The 21755-nt window shown below is 51.9% G+C and overlaps 1 protein-coding gene across 1 annotated transcript in view; it reads right to left on the bottom strand.

Annotated features, from left to right (window-relative positions):
* Positions 1–4450: 4450 nt before the first annotated feature.
* Positions 4451–21755, bottom strand: part of ABO (ABO, alpha 1-3-N-acetylgalactosaminyltransferase and alpha 1-3-galactosyltransferase) — a 31683-nt gene continuing 14378 nt past the window's right edge. Inside the window, exons 2-7 of the mRNA XM_058524405.1 lie at positions 13751–13820; positions 13001–13057; positions 11450–11497; positions 10028–10063; positions 9377–9511; positions 4451–8051 (exon numbers count right to left, since the gene is read on the bottom strand). Coding sequence (XP_058380388.1) covers positions 7361–8051; positions 9377–9511; positions 10028–10063; positions 11450–11497; positions 13001–13057; positions 13751–13820 — 1037 coding nt within the window. The 3' untranslated portion in view covers positions 4451–7360. The remainder of the gene's footprint in view (positions 8052–9376; positions 9512–10027; positions 10064–11449; positions 11498–13000; positions 13058–13750; positions 13821–21755) is intronic.

The raw sequence follows: 21755 nt of genomic DNA on the forward strand, positions 1-21755 counted from the left end.
AATTTACCAAGGAGGTGAAAGATCTGTACACTGAAAACTATAAAACATTGATGAAAGAAACTGAAGAAGATACAAATCAGTGGAAAGATATTGCATGTTCATAGATTGGAGGAATTAATATTGTTAAAATATCCATACTACCCAAAGCAATCTATAGATTCAATGAAATCCCTGTCAAATTCCAATAGCATTTTTCACAGAAATAGAAAAACTAATCTTAATTTGTATGGAACCACAAAAGATCCCAAATAGCTAAAGCAGTCTTGGGAAAGAACAACAAAGCTGGAGGCATCATGCTTCCTGATTTCAAACTATATCACAAAGCTATAGTAATCAAAACAGTGTGGGACTGCCATAAAAACTGACACATAGATCAATGGAGCAGAATAGAAAGCCCAGAAATAAACCCTTGCATATACGGTCAACTCACCTTCGTCAAATGTACCAGGAACATACAATGGGGAAATGACAGTCTCTTCAGTAAATGGTATTAGGAAAACTGGATACCCTCATGTGAAAGAATGAAACTGGACCCTTATCATGGACAAAGATCAACTCAAAATGGATTAAAAACTTGTTTAAATATAAGACCCCAAGCCATGAACCTCCTAGAAGAAAACATAGGGGGAAGCTCCTTGAGATTAGTCTAGACAATGGTTCTTTGGAAGTGACACCAAAAGCACAGGCAACAAAAGCAAAAATAAGTAAATGAGACCACATCAAACTAAAAAGTTTCTGCACAGCAAAAGAACGAACGAAAAATAAAACACGACCAGCAGAAGGGAGGAAATATTTGCAAACGATATATATATAACGGGTTAATATCCAAAATATATAAGGAACTCTTACAACTCAATAGCAAAAAAACAAATAACTTGATGAAGAAATGGATAAATGACCCGAATAGATATTTTTCCAAAGAAGACACACAGATGGCCAACAGGTACATGAAAAGATGCTCAACATCACGAATCGTCAGGGAAACGCAAATCAAAACCACAATGAGACATCTCCTCACACCTGTTAGGCTGTCTGTTATCAAAAGGACAAGAGGTGACAAGTGTTGACGAGGATGTGGAGAAAGGGAACTCCTATGCACTGTTAGTGGGAATGTAAGTTGGTGCAGCCACTATGGAAAACCATATGGAGGTTCCTCAAAATATTCAAAACAGAACTACCATATAACCCGGCAATCTCACTTCTGGGTATATATCCAAAAGACATGAAATCACTATCTCAAAGAGATATCTGCACTCCCGTGTTCATTGCAGCGTTATTTACGATAGCCAAGACATGGAAACAACCTAAGGGTCCCTCGACAAATTAGTGAATAAAGAAAATGAGATATATATTTATATATAGTGTGACATTATTCAGCCACAAAAAAGAAGGAAATCCTGCCATTTGCAACAACATGGATGAACCTGGAGGACATTATGCTAAGTGAAATAGGTCAGACAGAGAAAGACAACTACTGCATGATCTCACTTATATGTGGGATCTAAAAACATCAGACTCATAGGAACGGAGTAGAATGGTGGTTATCCGAGGCTAAGGGGTGGGGGAAATGGGAAATGTTGGTCAAAGGGTACGAACTTTCAGATATAAGATGAATAAGTTCTAGAGACCTTATGTACAGCATAGTGAACATAATTAATAATAATGTATTATATACTTGAAATGTGCTAAGAAAGGAGATCTTAAGTGTTCCCATCACACACACACACAAAAGGATAACTATGTAAGGTGATAGATAGGGATATGTTAACTAGCTTGATTGTGGTAATAATTTCACATATCAAATCATCACATTGTACACCTCGCATATATACAATTTTTATTTTTCAATCATGCCTCAATAAGGCTGGGGAAGAATTTGTGCTGACTTCAGAAAATGCTTAGGAAACAATGTTAATGAAGAAAACAAGATGTGAAACCATATATAGAGCAGGGACTCAAAAGCCTGCGAGCAAATTTGCCAAAATGTTACCTGTGGGCTGGGATTAGCAGCACTTATTAATCTCTTCTTTATACCTTTATCGATTTCTAACTTTATTTAAAGCACCTTCACTTCACCAGGAGCATTTGTGAGTAACAACAAAAGGGGAGAGATGAGGGAACACATCCCCAGCCTGACCAGCCCCGAGCTGGGCTGGAGGGAGGACAGTGGGCGGCGCAGGCGGGGCTGACCCTATTGGCCCAGGGTCTCCGTCCCCAGAGCCTTCCTGGCGTCCACCAGCCCCACCAGTGTGGGGCTGTGCTGCAGGTGGTCCCCAGCAGGGGGAAGGACAGCTGGCGGTGGCTCCGATTGACCACCAGGACCTGGTTTGTGATCTTGGTCACAAGTGGGCAGGACCTAGGTGGGGCGGGGGCTCAGTTGTTGCGGGGAGAGGCGGGACAGGGTCTGGGAGAGGTGCAGCCCGGGGCCTGGGGCTGAGCTGAACAGGGGCCTGGAAGGGGGTCCCAGCAGAGCTTGGGCCAAGGGGCGGGGCCCGGTCTGAGAGATGCAGAGGAGCACCCGGGGTCAGTGGGGCTCAGGGAAGCTGCCCGGGGCTGACAGTGACAAGGGTCTCCCCCAAGGCTTATCCAGGGACCCTGACTCTATGACCTTCAGCGCAGCTCCAAGGCCACAGTGCAGAAGGTGGCACCTTCTCAGAGAAGGTGAAAGAACCAGAGTGCTCCAGGGCTCTAAGGGTTTCAATGTTTTCATTGATTTGCTCCAAGTGCAGAGTGCTCATGCTCCCAGGGACTAGCCATTGTGCTGGTAGGAGCCCCGTCTTCATCCCCAGTGACCAACTGAGGCCAGAGCTAGATGTCCTTCCCCAGTTCTCCCCATGGTTCTCACCTGGGCACCCTGGGCATGGGGTGGTGGGTGGGGACAATTCTTCAGTCTGTGGCATGTACTGCCCCCTTTAAGTGGCAGTGGTCTCCCCATCGCCCTAGGCACTGGGACAGCGCAAAGGGCCTCCACACACTGCCCAAAGCCCTTGAGAGATGGTACCGCCCCAGGGCAGGCGTGAGAACCTGACCAGACTCAGCAGGTAGAAACTCCAGGAACACTTTTCCTGACCCTGAGTTCCATGCCAGCTGTAGCTATGAGCTGGGGGGCATTGGTGACACTTCCTGCACCTCCAGTTCCCAGACATGACATGGGGACAATGCTCCTTCCAAGGTGGGGATTCCGTGAAGTTAAATGAGATGGACGCAGGTGGAGAAGGCAGCCCGGCGCCAGTTGTCAGGGGGAGTAGAATCAACACGGAAAGTCAAGCATGGAGACATCGCCAGCCCCTGCTCCTCTGACTCTCCTAAGGATAAACTGTGATACAGTTCAGGCCTTCTCACTTATCTCAAATATGGGCGTCCATCCTGAGACTCTGCTGTGTCCTCCTCACAGCTCTGAGAGCTCTGTTCTCCCCGCACGGACCAGGCTCAGGGCTGAGCTGTTTCTGGAGCTTTCACACCCGGGTTGGGGGGCGGGGGGTCCCTGCTCCCTCCTGCTCTGGGCTTGGTGCAGGACACCAGGGGCAGCTCTGAGCTAGACCATCTGTGATTCTGAGGCTGTGCTCCTTCACACGTGAGTCCACAGAACGGAGAAGGGCTCTCCATGATTTCAACAGGTTTCCTCAACACGGTTTTTAGCTAGAAAGCACAGAGCACCATAGTTAGTGGATACTTTCGTGGATGTCACTCCTGATTTTGAGACAAGCCACAAACTGGGACAAAATATTTTCAAAACACGTATCTGATAAAGAACTGGTATTCAAATATACAAAAAACTCTGGGGCCGGCCCCGTGGCGCAAGCGGTTAAGTGTGTGCACTCCGCTGCGGCGGCCCGGGGTTCACCGGTTCAGATCCCGGGCGCCCACCAACACACCGCTTGTGAAGCCATGCTGTGGCGGCGTCCCATATAAAGTAGAAGAAGATGGGCATGGATGCTAGCCCAGGGCCAGTCTTCCTCAGTGTAAAGTGGAGGATTGGCAGATGTTAGCTCAGGGCCGATCTTCCTCACAAAAAAATAAATAAAAAAAATATATATATATACAAAAAACTCAACAATAAGAAAACAAACCACCCAATTAAAAAATGGACCAAAGATCTGGACAGACACCTCACCAGAGAAGATACACAGATGGCAAATAAACATATGGAAAGATGTTCCACATCATATGCCACCAGGGCTTTGCAAATTAAAACAATGAGATACCACTACACCCCTATTAGAATGGCTAAAAGCCAAAACACTGACACTGTGAAACACTGGTGAGGACATGGCACACCAGGAATTCCCACTCACGGCTGGTGGGAATGCAAAATGGTGCAGCCACTTCGGGGGTCAGTTTGGTGGTTTCTTATGAAATTAAACATATCTTAACATATGATCCAGCCATTGAGCTCCTTGGTATTTTCCCAAGACTTGAAAATTTATGTCCACACAGAAACCTGCACAAAAATGTTCACAGTAGCTTTATTTTAAATAGCCCCAAACTGCAAAGAACCAAAATGCCCTTCAATAGGTGAATGGTTGGTTAAACACAGTGCAGGCCCTCCAGACCACGGAATACTACTCAGCAACAAAAAGGAATGAACTCTTCACACACACAAATCTCAAAAGGTCACAGAATGAATGATTCCATTTATACAACATTCTCCAAATGACAAAGTTAAGAGATGGAGAAGAGAGAGGGGCTCAGGGGCTGGTGTGACGATGAAGGAGTGGCACAGGCAGGCTGGGGTTGCTATTGTAGGTTAGGTGGCCAGGGAAGGACACTCTGACGAGTGGCCACATGAGCACAGATCTGAAGGAGTGGGGGAGGAAGGACTACAACCCTCTGGGGGGAGGCCCCCTGTAGAGATCATCTGAAGGCTTGGGGTTTGGGGAAAAGCAAGGGGCCCAGTATAGCTGGGAGGCTCCTAGTGGGAGGCAGATGGTGCAACTTCCTTTCTCATTCTAAATATTCCCGTGGTACCTAAGTGTTTATTCTTTTCCTTGAAGGGCCCCCAAACTGTAAGTTTGAGGTCTGGTACCACCTGGGTCTGACCTCGAGTGTGAACCGGTACGCAGTGGAGGTGGAAGCCCCTGGAGACACGCTGACTCCGGGTGGGATGGGAGCCCCCCAGGGCCCCAGCAGAGGAGTGACTCTGTGGACCACTGTTGGGATCTGTCTGGCTACTGAGGGGACTGGGGACTGGAGGGCTCAGGGTGGAAGCAGGACGACCAGGTGGAAGGCTATTCCTACAGTCCAGGCCAAGAGGACTGCGGCCGGGATCAGGCCGGTAGAAGTGGACGGTGACCATAAACAGTTGGAGGGAGGACAGCCGGCAGGATCTGTGGACAGTTTGGAGGTGGCGGCAAGCGAGAAGTCACAGATGACCCCCAGGCTCTGGGCCTGGGGCTTCCCTCTCCTGAGATGAGGACATCTGTGGGAGGAGCAGGTGGCTAGGCAGGGTGGGGTGGAGAGCAGGGACCTGACATGGGCAGGTGGGGCCCGCGGCCCCCAGGTATGTGCGTCTGGAGGGGACAGGTGGCACTGGCGGAGGCCGAGGGGGGCAGATGAGGAGGAGAGACCAAAGGGGACTGAGGAGGCACAGGGTAGACAGGAGAGCCAAGAGAGGGACGGAGCGACTCCCTTGGGGCGAAAAGGGGCGCAGGCTCCAGGCTGCTGTGGACGGCCCTTGAGACCACGGTGCTGCTGAAGGAAGCAAGTCCCTAAGGGACAAGTGCTGGACGGCCCCACTTACATGAGGGGCCGAGAGCAGCCAGAGTCACAGACAGGAAGCAGAACCGAGGGCCAGGCTCTGCAGGACGGGGCTGCGGAGGGACTGGCTAGTGGGAGGAGACGAGGAAGCTCTAGAGACAATGGAGGAGACGGCTGCCCCACAGAGAATGTACTTAATGCCCCCGACCCGCACACTTGGACACGATTGAGATGGTGGATGTTCTGTATATTTGATCACAATAAGAAAGAAGTGACTCAGGAGGAAGGAGCCATCGCCCCATCCGAGGAGGGCCGGGAGCAGGGTCGCGCATATTTTTTCACCCCCTCATGCTCTGCCCCAAGTTGGGTGCCTGAAGGCAGACAGTTCCAAAGAGAGTGCAGGAGCGCAAATTCGTCAGTGAGCACCGAGGAATCCCAGCGGGACGCACATCCAGACAAAAGCCACCACAGAAATACCCATTTAAAACCAGAAATGACCCAGATCCTTCGCTGAGGGGTCACGGCCAGGCTTCTGGCTCAGGAAGCTGAAAGGCTTGAGACGCACACCCTTGACCCTCATGGCCACAGGGTGGAGCTGGACTGGGAGGGGAGGACCTGGCACAGGGCCTGTTCTGGCTCTAGAGCCTCTCCCAGCCCCACCAGGCTGTGCTCATTGTGAATAAAGGAGAAAACCTTTTTCCTGAATTGTTCTTACATAAAAACAGTTGCTCAGCATTGACACGGGAGAATATCTGACAGAGAACCCAGGCCTCTTACAGCGGCAAAGGACTCAGAAATTATGAGTATTTACCAACCACAGAAGAGAAATAACTGTGCAATGTGTGACTTCCCTCTGTCTCCTGAGAGGGGAAAGCAGCATTTCAGGCCACGCAAGGGCCTGGCTGAGGGGCACAGAAATCATTTTGAAGTAAAGGAGACAGGTTTTTATGACAGTCAGCAAGTTCCTATTATCATCTAGAAATATTCTGTTCTCAGGAACAGGGAACCGGCAGCTCCTGAGTAAAATGAGAGGGGCCTGAGGTGACGGGCGAAGGGGACTGCTCAGCTCCCGGTGGGCAGTGGGCTGTGCCCTGGGCTGGTGGGGGAGCCAGGCGCCAGCCGGGAGGGTCCTGAAATAGCCTCACCTTCATCCCCTGCGTGCGTGCCCAAGGGACCTTTCATCTAAGCCCAGGACTCCAGAAAAGGAAGGAATTTGGCCTAAAGCTGGAGCTGTGGGCCCCCCCAGGCCTGTGTGACCCAGCGTGCTGGGGCCTCCTTCCTGCTCTGGAAGAGACATCCTCTCTGATCTCGTTTGTCACAAAGGGCTGAGACCACCTGTGTCAGGGGCGCTGAAGGACCTTAGGAGCACCCAGTGGGCAGCTGAAGGTGGGCCAGCTGCTCCAAGAACTTGTGTGCCTGAGGCCGCGTGTGTGTTTGTGTGAGTGTGTGTGAGTGTGTGCGAGTGTGTGTGTGTGTGTGTGTGTGTGTGGCAGGGGTGTAGCGCTGGGCCGGCCTGTACCGGGAAGGGGCGGTGCTAGGCCTCAACAATTTACCTCAACAGGACTGAAAAGCAGTGGAGTTTCCGGGTCTGCGATAAAGGTTCCGATGAGGGCGGCCCCCCAGGGGGGAGACGGGCGGCCTCCCACGCCCTCCTCGCAGCCCCTCATCGGTTCCGGATGGCGCGGTGATTCTTGGGCACGGCCACGTATCTCAGCTTCCTCAGGACGGCGGGCCAGCCCAGCAGCTGCTCGTCCCACATGTACTCCGGAGACAGCACCTTTGTGGGCTTGTGGTCCAGCAGGTACCTGTTCAGGTGGCTCTCGTCGTGCCACACGGCCTCAATGCCATTGGCCCAGTCGGCCACCATCGCCTGGTGACAGGCCTTGGTGAGCCGGTAAACCTCGGACACCGACCCCCCAAAGAAGGCCCCCATGTAGTAAAAGTCGCCCTGGTCCCGGGGGATGTGCGCCTGCGACTGCGGCCGGCGCTCGTAGGTGAAGGCCTCGCGGCTGGCGCCGTAGAAGCCGGGGTGCAGGGTGCCGAAGAGCGGGGACAGGATCTCCACGCCCACGTGGTCGCGGAACTTCATGTCCACGTCCGCGCACACGAGGAAGTCCACCTCGCGGAGGAAGCGCTGCTCGCAGAAGCTGCTGATCATCTCCATGCGGCGCATGGACACGTCCTGCCAGCGCGCGGAGGCGGGGACCTCGAGGACCACCATCTGCCGGCCTCCCCGGAGGGGCACGTGAGGCACGTCGGCCGGCCGGTCGGTGAAGACGTAGTAGTTGACCCTGTGTCCCACCATGAAGTGCTTCTCCGCCGTCTCCAGGAACAGCTTCAGGAAGACCACGTATCTGCAGATACGCGGAGAGCAGGCCTGGGACGAGGGTCACTGCCGACCCGGCGGAGGGACCCCGAACCCCAGGGGCCCCCACCGTGTGCGCCTTCTTCCTGGCCCGGCCTGAGCGAGTCTGCGGGCTGTGCCCCCCTAATCGTCTGCTCCCTGAAATGGGGGGCTATCAGCACCCTATCTTACAAAGGAAAGCCTGAGGCTTAGGGTGCCGGAAACCTCCCAGTGCCACAGTCAGCAAAGCTGGAGCTGGGTCACACCCCTGTGCTGAGCTCCAGGGGCGGACCCCCTGCGGGTCCCCCTCCCCTGACAACCCCCTGCGGGTCCCCCTCCCCTGACAACCCCCTGCGGGTCCCCTCCCCCCTGACAACCCGCTGCGGGTCCCCCTCCCCCCAACGACCCCCTGCGGGTCCTCTCCGCCCTGATGACCCCTTGTGGGTCCCCCTCCCCCCCTCACAAACCTCAGTGCCAGGCACTGAGGTTTCTGGTTGGTGATCCCACAGTCCCTTGTCCACAGAACTGGAGTACGAATTCGGAGGCGACCCTGCGCCCTTCTTAGTCCCTGCACATGGGCTCTCAGGTCTGAACTGGGAAAGGGGGTTGCAGAGGCCTCCGCCCGTCCTGCGGGTCTCAGGCGAGCTGGGGGTGGGGGGGGGGCCAGGTGTCTACTGGCTTTCACCCCCTGCGGCAATCTGTGAGCAGGTCATGCCGCCAGCCCCCTTCCAGAGGCTGAGAGGTCGAGCCACCTGCCTGCAGTTCATTCCCCGAGAAGTGACCTGACCCCGGCATCCCAGGGCCTCACTGTTGGCTCCCTCTCAGGGGCCTGGGGTCTGGGACCGAGTGCTGTGCCTGCCCTGGCTGTCCCCCTCGCTGTCCCCTTATCCTGCATCTGAGCAACGGGAGGAGCCCAGGTCTGTGGGCATCACCCTTCTACCCATCCACGGAGGCCAACAGGCTTCCTCCCTTCTGCTTCTCAGGTTGGTGGAGGGACCCCTGCGGCCTGGACGGAGGGTCTGCAGCTGCTCCCAGGCTCAGTGGGGGAGTGTGCTGGGGTCACTGACTTGTCTGCCATGTCAGGGGTGGGGGAGGGGCCAGCAGGTGGAGCTGCCATCCTGGGTGACACGCAGCCTCCCGAGAAGGAGCCGGGTGGTGTCCACTCCGAGCCCAGGAGAGCCCAGTAAGACTGGTGAATGAATGGACTTGCACATCTGCCCCTCGGGAGGACAGGGCGGGGTCCCCACCCTACTCTGCCCTGGACACAAGGACAAATCCTGATGTCCCTGGTCACTCCCACCTCCCGGTCTCTACCCTGTCATCTCACTCACTTACTTTTTGATGGCAAACACGGTCAGTCCGATGGTGGCATTCTGGAGCCGAAACTGCTCGTTCAGGATGTCAATGTTGAAGGTCCCCTCCCAGATGATGGGGGCCAGCCAAGGGGTCAGGACAAGGACGTCTTTCCTACTGCACCGCGGGAGAGCCACAGGGCCACGTGTGAGCTGGCAGGAGGATGAACACATGCAGCCCCGGTGCTCACCACCCCCACTCAGCCTCCGTCCCCTCGGTGCCCCCCAGGGCTGACCATCCTTCTAAAACTTGGCATTTGCAGGAAACCAACCAGATGCAAAGCCAGACTCAAATCTGTGCAAATTACTCCAGCTTTCACGGAACGATGGACCCTGCTGGACTCAGAGGGGGAGCTGGGAGGTGCCAGCAGAGGGGTGGGCTCTCCCCAGGGAGGGAAGAAGCGCCCCTCATGCCTCTGCACATTCTTTGGTAGACAGAAGATAGAAAACAAGAAATGCAAGCCACAGAGGGAGAGGACAGAGAATACTCTGTGGGCTCCAATTCGGCTCTCAGAAAGACCCCAGAGGAAAAGAATTTGCAAAGCCAGCTCCAGCAGAGATGTCAACGGAACCACCCTTCAGTGCCTTTAGAACAGCGCCCAGGACTGCGTCAGTTCTCAATAAATTTACTCACGAGGGAATGAGCACCTTGGGCTGGGGATACAGCATCCTGAAAAAAAACACTGTGACGTGAGTTTGCAGGAAGATTTCGTGGACGCCCTAGGGGTGGGGCTGGTGTAGCTGTGACAGTGACTGAGGGTCTGTCTTCTCCCGGGACGAGGGACCCTGGCAGGCTGCACTCAATCTCAGCGTCAGTGTCACCCTTTGTAAAATGGGCCATGGAGCTAAGGGACCTCAGGGCGCTGCCTTCCTCTTGACTTAGAGCAGGAGGAATCTCAGGGGCTGTGTTTTAATTCACTGTGGGCAGGAGGGGGCTGGAAGTGGCCTCTGTCCCGGGGAGTTCCCCCACGGAATAGCCGGCCCAAGGGAAAGGCCGTTAGACACGCGGACAGTCCACCTGGGCCTGAGCTGCTCTGCCGCTTCCCCGGCTGGGTGAGGGGGGCAGGTCTCCAGGTTCTCAGAGCCCAGGCCTCCTGTCTGCGACGTGGGGAGAGGAACACCTACCCAACTTGGTTGTCACAGGACCAGCTCCATCGGGGACTTACAACACTGTCACGGGCAGCAGCCTGGGAAAATGGGGGAGCAGTGGCCCTGTCCCAACTACAGTATTGTGGAGCCCCCAGGAAAAATGAGCCCGCGGGCCACCATTGTCAATAATGACTGCAATTTGCATTTCCTGGGATGGCATTTAAAAGTAGGGTGTCAGCCTTAAAAAGGAAGGAACTTCTGCCACACCATGGATGAACCTGGAGGACACGATGCAAGGGAAATAAGCCAGTCATAAAAGGACAAATGCTCTGTGATTCCACTTATATAAGGGACCTAGTGTCCTCAAATCCACAGAGACAGGAGGTGGAAAGGTGGTACCAGGGGCTGGGGGAGGGGATGGGGGTTAGTGTTTAACGGGGACAGCGTTTCAGTTTGGGAAGAGGAAGTCCTGGAGCTGGATGGTGGTGGTGGAGGCACAACAATGTAATGTACTTAACGCCACTGAACTGTGCACTTAAAAATGGTTAAGATGGTAAGTTTTACTATATGTGTATTTTACCATAGTTAAAAATTTTTTTTTAAAAAGTAGGGTGGCCGCCTTGTCCCAGACTGCCTGAGACTTTTCTGGTTTCAGCACTGATAAAGGCCCACATCCCAGAACCTCTTCCCCTAAACCACTGGGCCCTGGCAAACCAGGCCAGTTGGTTACCCTCTTTAAAAGCTAGATGCCATGCAGCTGGTCAAAACTGAAGCACCAGCTACACCTGGATCTTTCTATGGCTGCAGGAGGAGGGCAAAGTCAGACCCGGGACTCGGGGAAGGGAGCAGCCACGCTCCATCTGAGGCGCAGGAGGAAAGACAGCCCGTCCACGCCTCTCACCCTGAGCACACACTCGGGCTGGAGGGCAGGTATCTGACGGGGAGGCACCAAATAAAGATGTCATACCTCGATAGTTTCACAACTTGCAGGCTGTCTGGCTCCCTTCCAGCCTTGCTGCAGAATGAGAACACAGAGAGGGGGTTTTAGCAGGAGAAATCAGGGCACAAGTTCATGGATCACAGCCGGGGGTCCTGGTAGAGGGGGACAGCGGCGGCCTGGAGTGTGCAGATGGAGTCCGTCTGAAACATGCCAGAACAGCCGTCGCTGCTGTCCCGTGTCCCTGCGTGTCCCTAGACCCTGTGACACCAGACAGTGCAGTCGGAGGTTGGCCCTCCGCTGATCTGCAGGCCCCCACGTTCACCAGATGCTGCTGAGCTGAGACTGAGCAGGGGGTGGTTTCAAGACATGTCTGCATTCTGAGGCTCCCTCCCATCAAGAAGGGGGTCTGCTCCCCACCCCTTGCACACGGACTGGCCTTGGTCTCGAGAGTCTAACAAATGAAATGCAGCTGTGAGGTGATGCTGTGGGACTTCTGAAGGCAGGTCAGAGAAGGCGTGCAGCTCTGTCTCTCTTGGGGACACTGACCTTAGAACCTCTTAACTAAGCAGAGAGGAAGCCAGGCCCTTGGGGAGGCGCCGGCTAGATGTCTCAGCCGAGAGGCAGCATCAACAGCCAGAAATGTGAGGAGGCCTTCGAGCTGACCCCAGCCCAGCCACCATCTGCCTACACCCACCTGAGTGACTCAAGTGAGAAGTGCCCAGCTGAGCCCAGTCAACCCCAGGACCTGGAGAGATACAGGGATCGATGGCTGTGATTGTTTCACATCATGAATTGGGGTTTGTTACTCAGCAGCAGATGACTGATACAAGAAGGAACTGGCCAGACACAAAGAGCAGAAGGAGAGAAGAGTGGCCCTGGCAGAGGGCACAGCATGTGCAAAGGCCCACAGTCAGGACCACATGTCATGTGCAGGACGAAGACAGATCACCTGGCCTGGACCACAGAGGTGAGGACCACAGTGGGAGAGACGCGGCTGGAGAGGCCGGGCAGGGGGGGAGCAGTCCATGGGGGGTTCATACGTTATGTTCCGAAAAGATCACTCTGGCTAATGGAGGAGAACGGGGTCGGGGCAGAGGGCAGGGAGAAGAGCATGGAGGCTGCTGGAAAGAAGAGGGGAGCCTCACCCAGAGCAGCAGGGAGAGCACAGACACACAAGCTAGAGAGGTGCTTCCAGGCAGGACGGACGGGTTTGGGGCTGAGCAGTGTGGGGTGTGGATGAAGGAAGAGTCAAGGACGATCCCCAGGTTTCTGCCTGGGTCCCTGGGGTGGGAGGCAAGGCCATGTACTAAATAGGAGGAGCAGGAGGTCACTCGTGGGACACACAGGTGACCCCAGAGGTGGGAGGTTGAGGCTGAAGCCAGACCCGTGGGAGTCAGTGCTGCCCAGGTGATCCTTCAAGGCCACAGAAGCGGCCGAGCTGCTCTGGGCAGAGCAGAGAGAGGGAAGAGGAGGAGGTCCAGACCCACCGAGGTGTCAGCCCCCACCGCCCCCCAGCACCTGGCCAGTCCTCGAGCTGGCTGTCACGGCAGCGTGACCCCATCCTTCACCCTCACTCACCCTGCCTCTGCTCGCCTGCTCCCCAGCATCGGGCTTCTCGGGCTCAGGAAACCGGCGCTGTGGGGAGAGCCACCAAAGGCCACTGTTGAGGAGGGCAGAGCTGGATGGCCTGTCCATCAGCCCCTGAAAAGCAGGAGCCGGAGCCCACGTGGTGAGCCCCGAGCTCCCTGACGTGGCTGCCGGGCCTCGGGCAGAGCGGAGCAACTCCCCAAAGCTCGGGCGACTCCTCACATGTCATGGAGGTGGCAGGAGGGGTGGTCACTGCGGACAGTGCTCCCGTCTGAGCCCCTATGGCAGCTGGAGTGGGTCTCTGTGCATGGCCAGCACAGCCCCGAGGCTGCCCCAGGGAGCAATTCCTGGCAGTGAACCCAGCCCTCAGTGGAGCGGCCACATGACTTCACTCTGTAGTTCCAGCACCTTCTCCAGCTGGAAGAGGCTAACAGCATGGCTCCCAAGCGGCCTTCCCCACTCCCCAGCCACACAGCTCAGGGGCGTTCCTTGGCCTCGCCCCCAACTCCCCACGTGTGACCTCGGGGGAGACAGCTCACTCAAACGGTGAGGCTTCAGTAACAGGGTGTGTGTGAAGGCGGGCAGCCCGGCCGGAGCCGTGAGCTCGCTGTCATCAGTCCTGCCATCACTACTGTGACACTGGTGGGGTGCGGGGGGAGGGCAGCTCAGGGCGCCCATGAGGATGTGATTTGCTGCTTCTCCCCGAGCTGGCAGGCCTCAATGGCCACGCGTGTTTCTTACCCAAAGAAGACCAAGACGAGCGTGATCAGGAAAAACGTGACAGGACGAAGCGAGTGGCATTTTGGTTTTCCTGAAAAACAGCAGTGGGAACCAATCACTCCTCTCTCCCTGTCCCCGGGCCCACCTCTCTCTTCTCCACTCAGACGTCAGACCCTGAGACGGACCCCTCCCCTTGCTGGTGGTGTTTTGAGCATAACAGGAGTGTCTCTAGGGCCCAATCCAGGATCGGTTTCTCCTCTCTCAGGCAGAGAGAGAGGACAGGGGATTCCTTCCTCCCAGCACATGGCCCAGGCCTTCCCTCCGACGCCCAGAGTAACTCTCGCTCCCTTTTCCCCCAGCCTCCTCCCCCGATAGCCTCTTTCCCCCAGCACCTCTTTCTTTGGAGCCTGAAATGACCACACTGAAATGAACACCGGAGGACCCCTGTTGACCCTCCCGTCAAGGGGGCCGGGCCCACACTGACCAGAACACCCCTCCGGGAGCAAGTGACCCCCCTCCGTCAAGTATTTCACAGCCCCTGTAGCTCACGTACTTGGAAACAATCACTAGTCTTTGTTTTATGGTGAGTTTTATGTTTATGAAAGTGATATATTCACAAGGTCAAGATTTCAAATATACTACATGCTTCCAACCGAAAAGAGCACCTCCCTGGCCCCCCTTCCCCCAAATCAGCCCCTTCAACGAACTGGTCTCTCACTTGTTATCTGATCTTACAATGCTCATCTGTTTTTGCCTCCACATTTCTAAATCCGATGCCCATGGAACAATTTATCTGTAATATTTTCCTGAAACCAAGGAACATGGAAGGGAAAATTTGAGCCTTCACATGTCTTAAATGAATTTTCTCATTTTTTTAATTTCTAGATGGTTTGTCTGTAGGGAAATCTAGGTTGGAAATAATTTCCCTTCCATTTTGAAAAATTGTTCCATGTTGTTGTTTTTTTTAACTTTTTAAATCAATTTCATTTGAGGTTTACTATATACCCAATAAAACATACCCATTGTAGGTACACAGTTTGATGAGTTTTCACCAACGTATACACGCATGGAACCACCACCCCAGCCAAGATACGCAACATTCCCATCACCAGAAAGTCCCCGCCTGCCCCTTTGCAGTCAAACACCACACACCCCTGCCCCAGGCAACCACTGATCTGCTTCTGCCAGTACAGACTTCCCTTTTCCAGCACTCCTAAATGGACTCATACAGTACACACTCTCTTATCTGGCTTCATTCACACAGCATCAGGTTTTCAAGATTCACTCACGCTGTTGCATATATCATTTCTTTCTTATTGTGAGGAGTCCTCCCGTGTTGACACGCCACAATTTATCCTTTCACCTGCTGACAGACATTTTGGGTTTTCACCCCATTTGGGCCTAGCACAAAGCTTCTATGAACATTTATGTACAGGTATATTTTTGGACACAAATTTTCCATCCTCTCAAGTAATACCTAGGAGTGGAAGGGATGGGTCACGTGTTCAGCATATATTTAACTTCGTAAGAAACTGCCAAATTGTTTTCCAAAGTGGTTGTAGAATTTTCCATTCCCATGAGCAATTTCCAGTTTCTCCACATTCTTGTCAACACTTGATAGTTGATCTTTTCAGTTTTAGTCATTCTAGAGGGTGTGTAGTGCTATCATTGTGGCTTATGATTAATTAAAATGGCACACTAGAAAATTTCTATTTAATAGAAAAGAAGACAGTAAAGGAGGAACAGGAGAGCAAAAAAACATGAAACATACCGAAAACAAATAGCTAAATGGCAGCTGGAAATCCAAACACAGCAACAATAACACTGAATATGAATAGATTAGACACTCTAACCAAAAGGCAGAGATAGTCACACTCAATTTAAGGAAAAAAACTTCAATATCAGCTGTCTACACAAGACATATTTAGGGAAAAAAGCACAAATAGGTCAAAAGTAAAAGGATAGTAAAAGATACACCATGCCAACAGTAACCGTAAAGAGAGCAGGAGCGGCAATAGTGATATCAGACAAAATAGACTTTAAGACCAACAATGTTACTAGAGACAAAGAGAACATTTTACAGTGATAAAAGGGTCAACCCATCAGGAAGATGTAACAAACACAAATGCACGTACACCTAACAACCTAGCCCCAAAAGACATGAAGCAAAAACTGGCAGAACTGAAGGGAGAAACAGTCAATTCAACACTAATGGTTGGACACTTCAAGATCCTTCTCCACTCTCAATAATGGATGGAATAATTAGACAGGAAATCAGCAGATACAGAAGACTTAACAAGATTACCCTAGCTGATATCTATACAACATTCCACCCAACAACAGCAAAATATACCTTCTCCTCAAGTGCACGTGAAACGTTCTGCAAGACACACCATATATGAGGTCACAAAACAAGTGTCAATAAATTTAAAAGAATTGATATAATACAAAGTATGATCGCTAACCACAATGGAATGAAATTAGAAATCGATAACAAAGGAGCTTTGGTAAATCCACAAATATGTGAAAATTCAACAACACACTTCCAAATAACCAAGAGGTCAAAGAAGAGAATCAAAAAATATTCTGAGCTAAAGAGAAAAGAAAGCATACATTCCAAAATTTATGGGACACAGCTAAAGCCATGTTTAGAGGGAAATTTATAGTTGTAAATACCCAGATTAGAAAAGAAAAATCTCAGATCATACCTAAGTTTTCAGGTTAAGAACTACAAAAAGAAAAAAAGAGCAAATTAAACCCAAAGTGAGCAGAAGGGAGGAAATAATAAAGATTAAAGTGAAAATCAGTTAATAGAAAACATAAAGGGAAAAACCAATGAAAGCAAATGTTAGTTCTTTGGAAAGATCAACAAAATTTACAAAGCTATGGCTAGATTGACCAAATTTAAAGAGAGAGAGAGAGAGAACACAAGTGACTAAAATCAGGAGTGAAAGAGGATACACCAATACCAATCTCACAGAAATTAAAAAAGATTTTAAAGGAATGCTATTAACAACTGTTTGCCAACAATTTAGGCAACTTAGATGAAATGTACAAATTCTTGAAAGGCACAAACTAGAAAACTCTTAGAAGAAAACATAGGACTAAATCTTTGTGACTCTGAATTAAGCAAAGAATTCTTACATATGACACCAAAACCACAAACGATAAAAAAAAAAAATGTTAAATTGGAGCTAATCAAAATTAAAACTTTTCAAAAACACCATTAAGAAAGTGAAAAGACAAGCCATAGATGGGGAGAAAATATCTGCAAATCGTATATCTGATAAGGAACAGGTATCCAGAATATGAAGGACTCTTAAAACTCAACAAAGAAGACAAATACTCCAATTTTTAAAAAGTCAAAAAATTTTAACAGACATTTCACCAAAGAAGATATTCAGATGGTTAATAAGCACATGGAAAGATGCCCAACATCATGAATCATTAAGGAAAAGCAAATGAAAACCACAAGGAGATAACACTTCATATCCACAAGAATGGCTATACCAAGTGTTGATGAGGATGTGGAGAAACTGGAACCTCACACTGCTGATGGGGATGAAAAACGGTAAAGCCACTGTGCAAAAGAGTTTGGTAGTTTCTTAAAATGTTAAACATATATTTACCATCTGACCCAATGATTCCACTGCTAGGTATCGACCCAAGAGAAATGAAAACATATGTCCGCACAAAGCCTTGTACACAAATGTTCAAAGCAGTGTTGTTGAGAAGACGAAAAAGTGGAAACAACCAAAATGTCCATCCACAGATGAACAGATAAACAAGTGTATCCCCACAATGGAATTATTCAGCCATAAAAAGGAATGAAATGCTGATACATGCTACAACATGGATGAACCGTGAGGACGTTACTCCGAGAGAAAGGGCAGAGATCAGAACAGGGAGTGACTGCAAATGGGCACCAGGGAATTTTGGGGGGTGATGGGAAAGTTCTAAAATTTATTACACAACTCTGTAAATTGACTAAAAATAATCTAATAGTACACTTAAAACAGGTGAATGTTATGGTATGTAAATGATAAGCTGTTTAAAAAACAAACGCCATCAATAAGAGATCACTGGCTTGAGGCTGGAGGAAGAGAAATATGAAGTGTGTTCTGAGTAGGGCTCAGGAGAGACTGATTAGAAGTTATGCTTGTCATTTGGAGTGAGATGTTTGCTCCAATCCTTCCCGGTTGTCGGCGGGGGGACCTGCCACAAGGAGAGGAGAGCCAGCGCCCAATGTGCAGCCTTTTTCCAGAACTCCTAATGTGGCTGTCAGGCCTCTAGGGAGCCAGGTCTGGCGTGAAGGAGTCAAGCATCTCCTAGGAGCCACCCACACAGCAGCCACCTTGCCACTGGCCAACTTCGTCCTTTACTGTCATTTCCAAGGCTCTCCAGGTCGCCTTCCCGCCTCGCCCTGCCCTCCCTCTCTCCTCTAACACACCTGACTGATTTCTGGGGCAGGGCCATCCCCTGTGCCGGGTCCTCTCCCTGGCACGCTCATCCCCCAGATTTTCACACACTGGGCTTCTCCCCATTCACGTCTCTAAGGCCACCTCCTCACCTGCCTCACTGTGGCAGGGGTCCTTCCCAGCACCAGGCCTCCTGTTCCTTATCAAGTGTTTAAAAATATTGGTTGAATGAACAGATGAATGAATGTGAGCCTGGGAATGGGAGTTAGTTTCCCAGGTTTCTCAAAAGACCTGAACTTCCTAATCCTTGAGTTTGCATCTGGTCAGTCATGGGCCAGACTTTGCTGGAACCCAGCGGGTATGGAGACCAACGGCAGAGTCCCTGGTCCTCCAAGGGGAGGGTCCAGAGCAAGTAAAACACGGTCCCTGTAGCCTGAGGCTGACTGAAACAGTGTCAGACCCCGGGCATGAGCGACGCTGGGGACACAGATGTGTTCATTACCTTGACTGGGGCGACTGCTCCACAGGCATCTACACGGGTCAAAACTTATCGAACTGTACCCTTCATGTGTTGTTTATTGTACAAAAAACTGTCAAAATATTTTGAGAGGAAAAAAAAGGAACAACAGCAGCAAAAGAAAGGAGGACCACAGAGGAGGGTCAGGGAGGGACCAGAGACCACCCGCAGCAGGTGAAGAGGCCCGTCTCTGCAGTCAGACCTGGATTCGGAATTCCACTCTGCCCCTTCCTACCTGTGTGACCAGGGCAGCGGCCTAGATCTGGCGAAACCAGTTCCCTGGGGAAAATGGGAAGAACACTCACCTCCCAGAGTTTCCTAAAGGGTCCGAGGCACCAAGCAGTGTGCTGGCTCACAGCAAACACTAACAATCGTGAGTGTCGTGGAGGGCAGGGCCGTGACTGCCACCACACTCACGTGGTTTGTTCCTGATAATTTTCCACTCTTCCTGCCCTCCCCTCCAGGGCAGCCAGCCCGCCTGGCCCTCCTCCTCCAAACCTAGGTAAGGCCCCTCTGCTCTATTTAATGCCCGCCTGCGCCAACCAAACGTGTAGACACAACAGGGCTCTAAATGAAGGGGTATTTGCCCCCTGCGGCCACTTCAGCCCTGGCTCCCATCCCCTTTCCCAGCCCTGTTCACAGCCCTGCAGCCCAACCCGTGCCAGCGCGACCCTGCGTCCTGCCCTCCCTCCTCGGCGCCAGAGCACTTGCGAACTGCCCCCCTCGCTTTCCGGAAGCACCTTCGCCCGGCCAGCCTGGAGCTCTTCCAGGCCCAGCAGGTGCCCAGGTGACCGTGACAAACGGGCAAGGCTGGGCTGGCGCGATGAGCCGCCCCGGGACCTTCTAGGGGGGCGGGGAGGGGCTGCCCACGACCCCACTGCCGGGCCCCAGGCGGTCAGCTCCGGGAGGCCCAGCGCAGGGAAGGGCGGGGGTGTGGAAAGCGGGCCGCGGGAGAGTCCCGGCGTCCGCACGGCCACCCGATCTTCCCCGGACCAGACCCGAGGACCCTGCCAGCGGGTCCCGAGCACGACGGTCTCAGGAGGCCCCAGCCCTCGGGCGCGGTGCGCGGTTTCCCCACCGGGGCCCTTCCTCCTGGGGGACCTCGGGGACGGCCACTCACCAGCCTGTGTCCGCCAGCAGTTCAGCCGCGTCCCCGCGTCCGACGGCAGCCGCCTCGCGGCCCCTCCGCGGCTGCCACGGCCTCCCGGGGGCGGGGTGAGGCGGGTCCCCTGGCCCCCGAGGCGCCCACGCGCCGCCCGCGGCCGGGAGGCCTCGAGGCCGGACCCGTCGAGGGGACAGCCGGGCGCAGGCGCCGACGCGGGAGGCCGGGGAGGAAATCCCGGGGTCCCTGGGACCTAAGCCAGGCGGGGCGCGGGGGCTCCTCAACAGGCACCAGTGAGGCCGTGCGCCCCTCGCAGCCCGCCCCGCCCCACGCGCTCGCCGGGGCAGAGCCGCTTGTCCCCGCGCCCGCAGGCCCCGGCCACCTGGTGCGCGCCCCTGGAGTCCCACCCGGCAGAGTCGCCCCACCGAGCTCCCCTCCTGGCGGAGCGCCGGCAATCCTGCCCAAGGTGGAGCTCCTGCATCCTGTAACAGGATGAAGAACAGTTCCATCACCCCAGAAAGTTTCCTCCTGTCTCTTCTCCGGACAACTACTGCCGCCCCCTCAGAAGCAGCCACTTTCTGATCTCCGTCACCGTCACCGTGGAGGGGCTCTGCCTGTGCTTGGACGGGCACACATGGAATCCGACAGTCTGCGCCCTTTGTGTCTGGTCTCTTTGGCTCAGTGTTTGAGAGACTCATCCGTGTGCTCCATACATGGTAATTCATTCCTTCTCATTGCTGAGGAGTCTTCCACTGTTTGCTTCTCTGCTCCTCTGTTGGTGATGTCGGGGATCAGAATTGGCCACCCCAAAATGTGTCTCTTTGCCTTGATTATTTTTAAGAACAAAAGGCTCTAAAAGAAACTTTGACCTTCCCCCTAAGCGCCTAAAAGAATTTAAGATAAAAGACCTGTCCCTGGGACAGGCCATGGCTGTAGATAACTGGGTATGGTAGACTGGGAGAGTCCTTGCTAAGCCCACTCTTATGAAAGTTCTGTCTACTCAACCAACATTTGCCTTTCTATTTCCATGCGAATTGCCTTCTTCCCCTTTGAAGACCAGAGTCACTACCCCCAACACCCTCCTTTGTCTTTAGCTGAAGATAGTGTTTAAGGTGGCGGGATTTGGTCATTCTGGCGAGTTACTCAGCTTTCCTGGGTTTCTCTCATGTATACATGTTATTAAACTTTGTTTGATTTTCTCCTGTTATTCTGTCTCATGTCAATTTAATTCTTAGACCAGCCAGAAGGACCTAAAGGGTAGAGAAATTGTCTTCCTCCCCTACATGGACATCTGAATTGTTTCCAGTTTGGGACTGTTATCACTATGCTGATATAAACATTCTTCACGAGTCTTTTTGTGGATATATTTTCAGTTCTCTTGGGTAAATGCCAGGGAGTAGAATTAAAAGTTATAGGGTAGATGTACATTTAAATTTATAAGAAATTGACAGACATTCTCCAAAGTGTTTGTACCATTTTGTGTACATTCTTTTCAACTGCCCATGAAAATTTTTTGGATGACCCATCAGTAAGCAATAAAAGAAACTCAACAAATTCCCCAAAGTTGAAATTGTACAGCTCATTTTATTCTTACTACGAAACTATATATCTAGGAACAAACAACCTAACAAGAAACAAAATTAACTTCTTGGAAATTTAAAAATTACTCTTCTAAATAATTTTGAGTTAAAGAGAAAATAAAAGCAGACTATTTAGAAATGAGTGACAATGTGGACACTGGATATAAATGCCTAATGGATGCAACTTGCACCTGACTCAAAAAGAAAGTCAAAGCCATCTGCTTTTCTCAGAAACAAGTACCATTCCCAATAAATGACCCTGTTAACCAGGCATTCTACTCAAGAATTCTGGAAAAAAATTAACTAAAATAAAATTAAAGGAATAATAAGCATAAAAGTCTAAACTACCGTTTAATAAACAAACGGTCAGCCAGATGCTTCTTTTTAAAAACAAAATAAAACAGATAAT

Source organism: Diceros bicornis, chromosome 28 (assembly GCF_020826845.1).
Source record: "Diceros bicornis minor isolate mBicDic1 chromosome 28, mDicBic1.mat.cur, whole genome shotgun sequence".
NCBI classification, from domain to species: domain Eukaryota; kingdom Metazoa; phylum Chordata; class Mammalia; order Perissodactyla; family Rhinocerotidae; genus Diceros; species Diceros bicornis.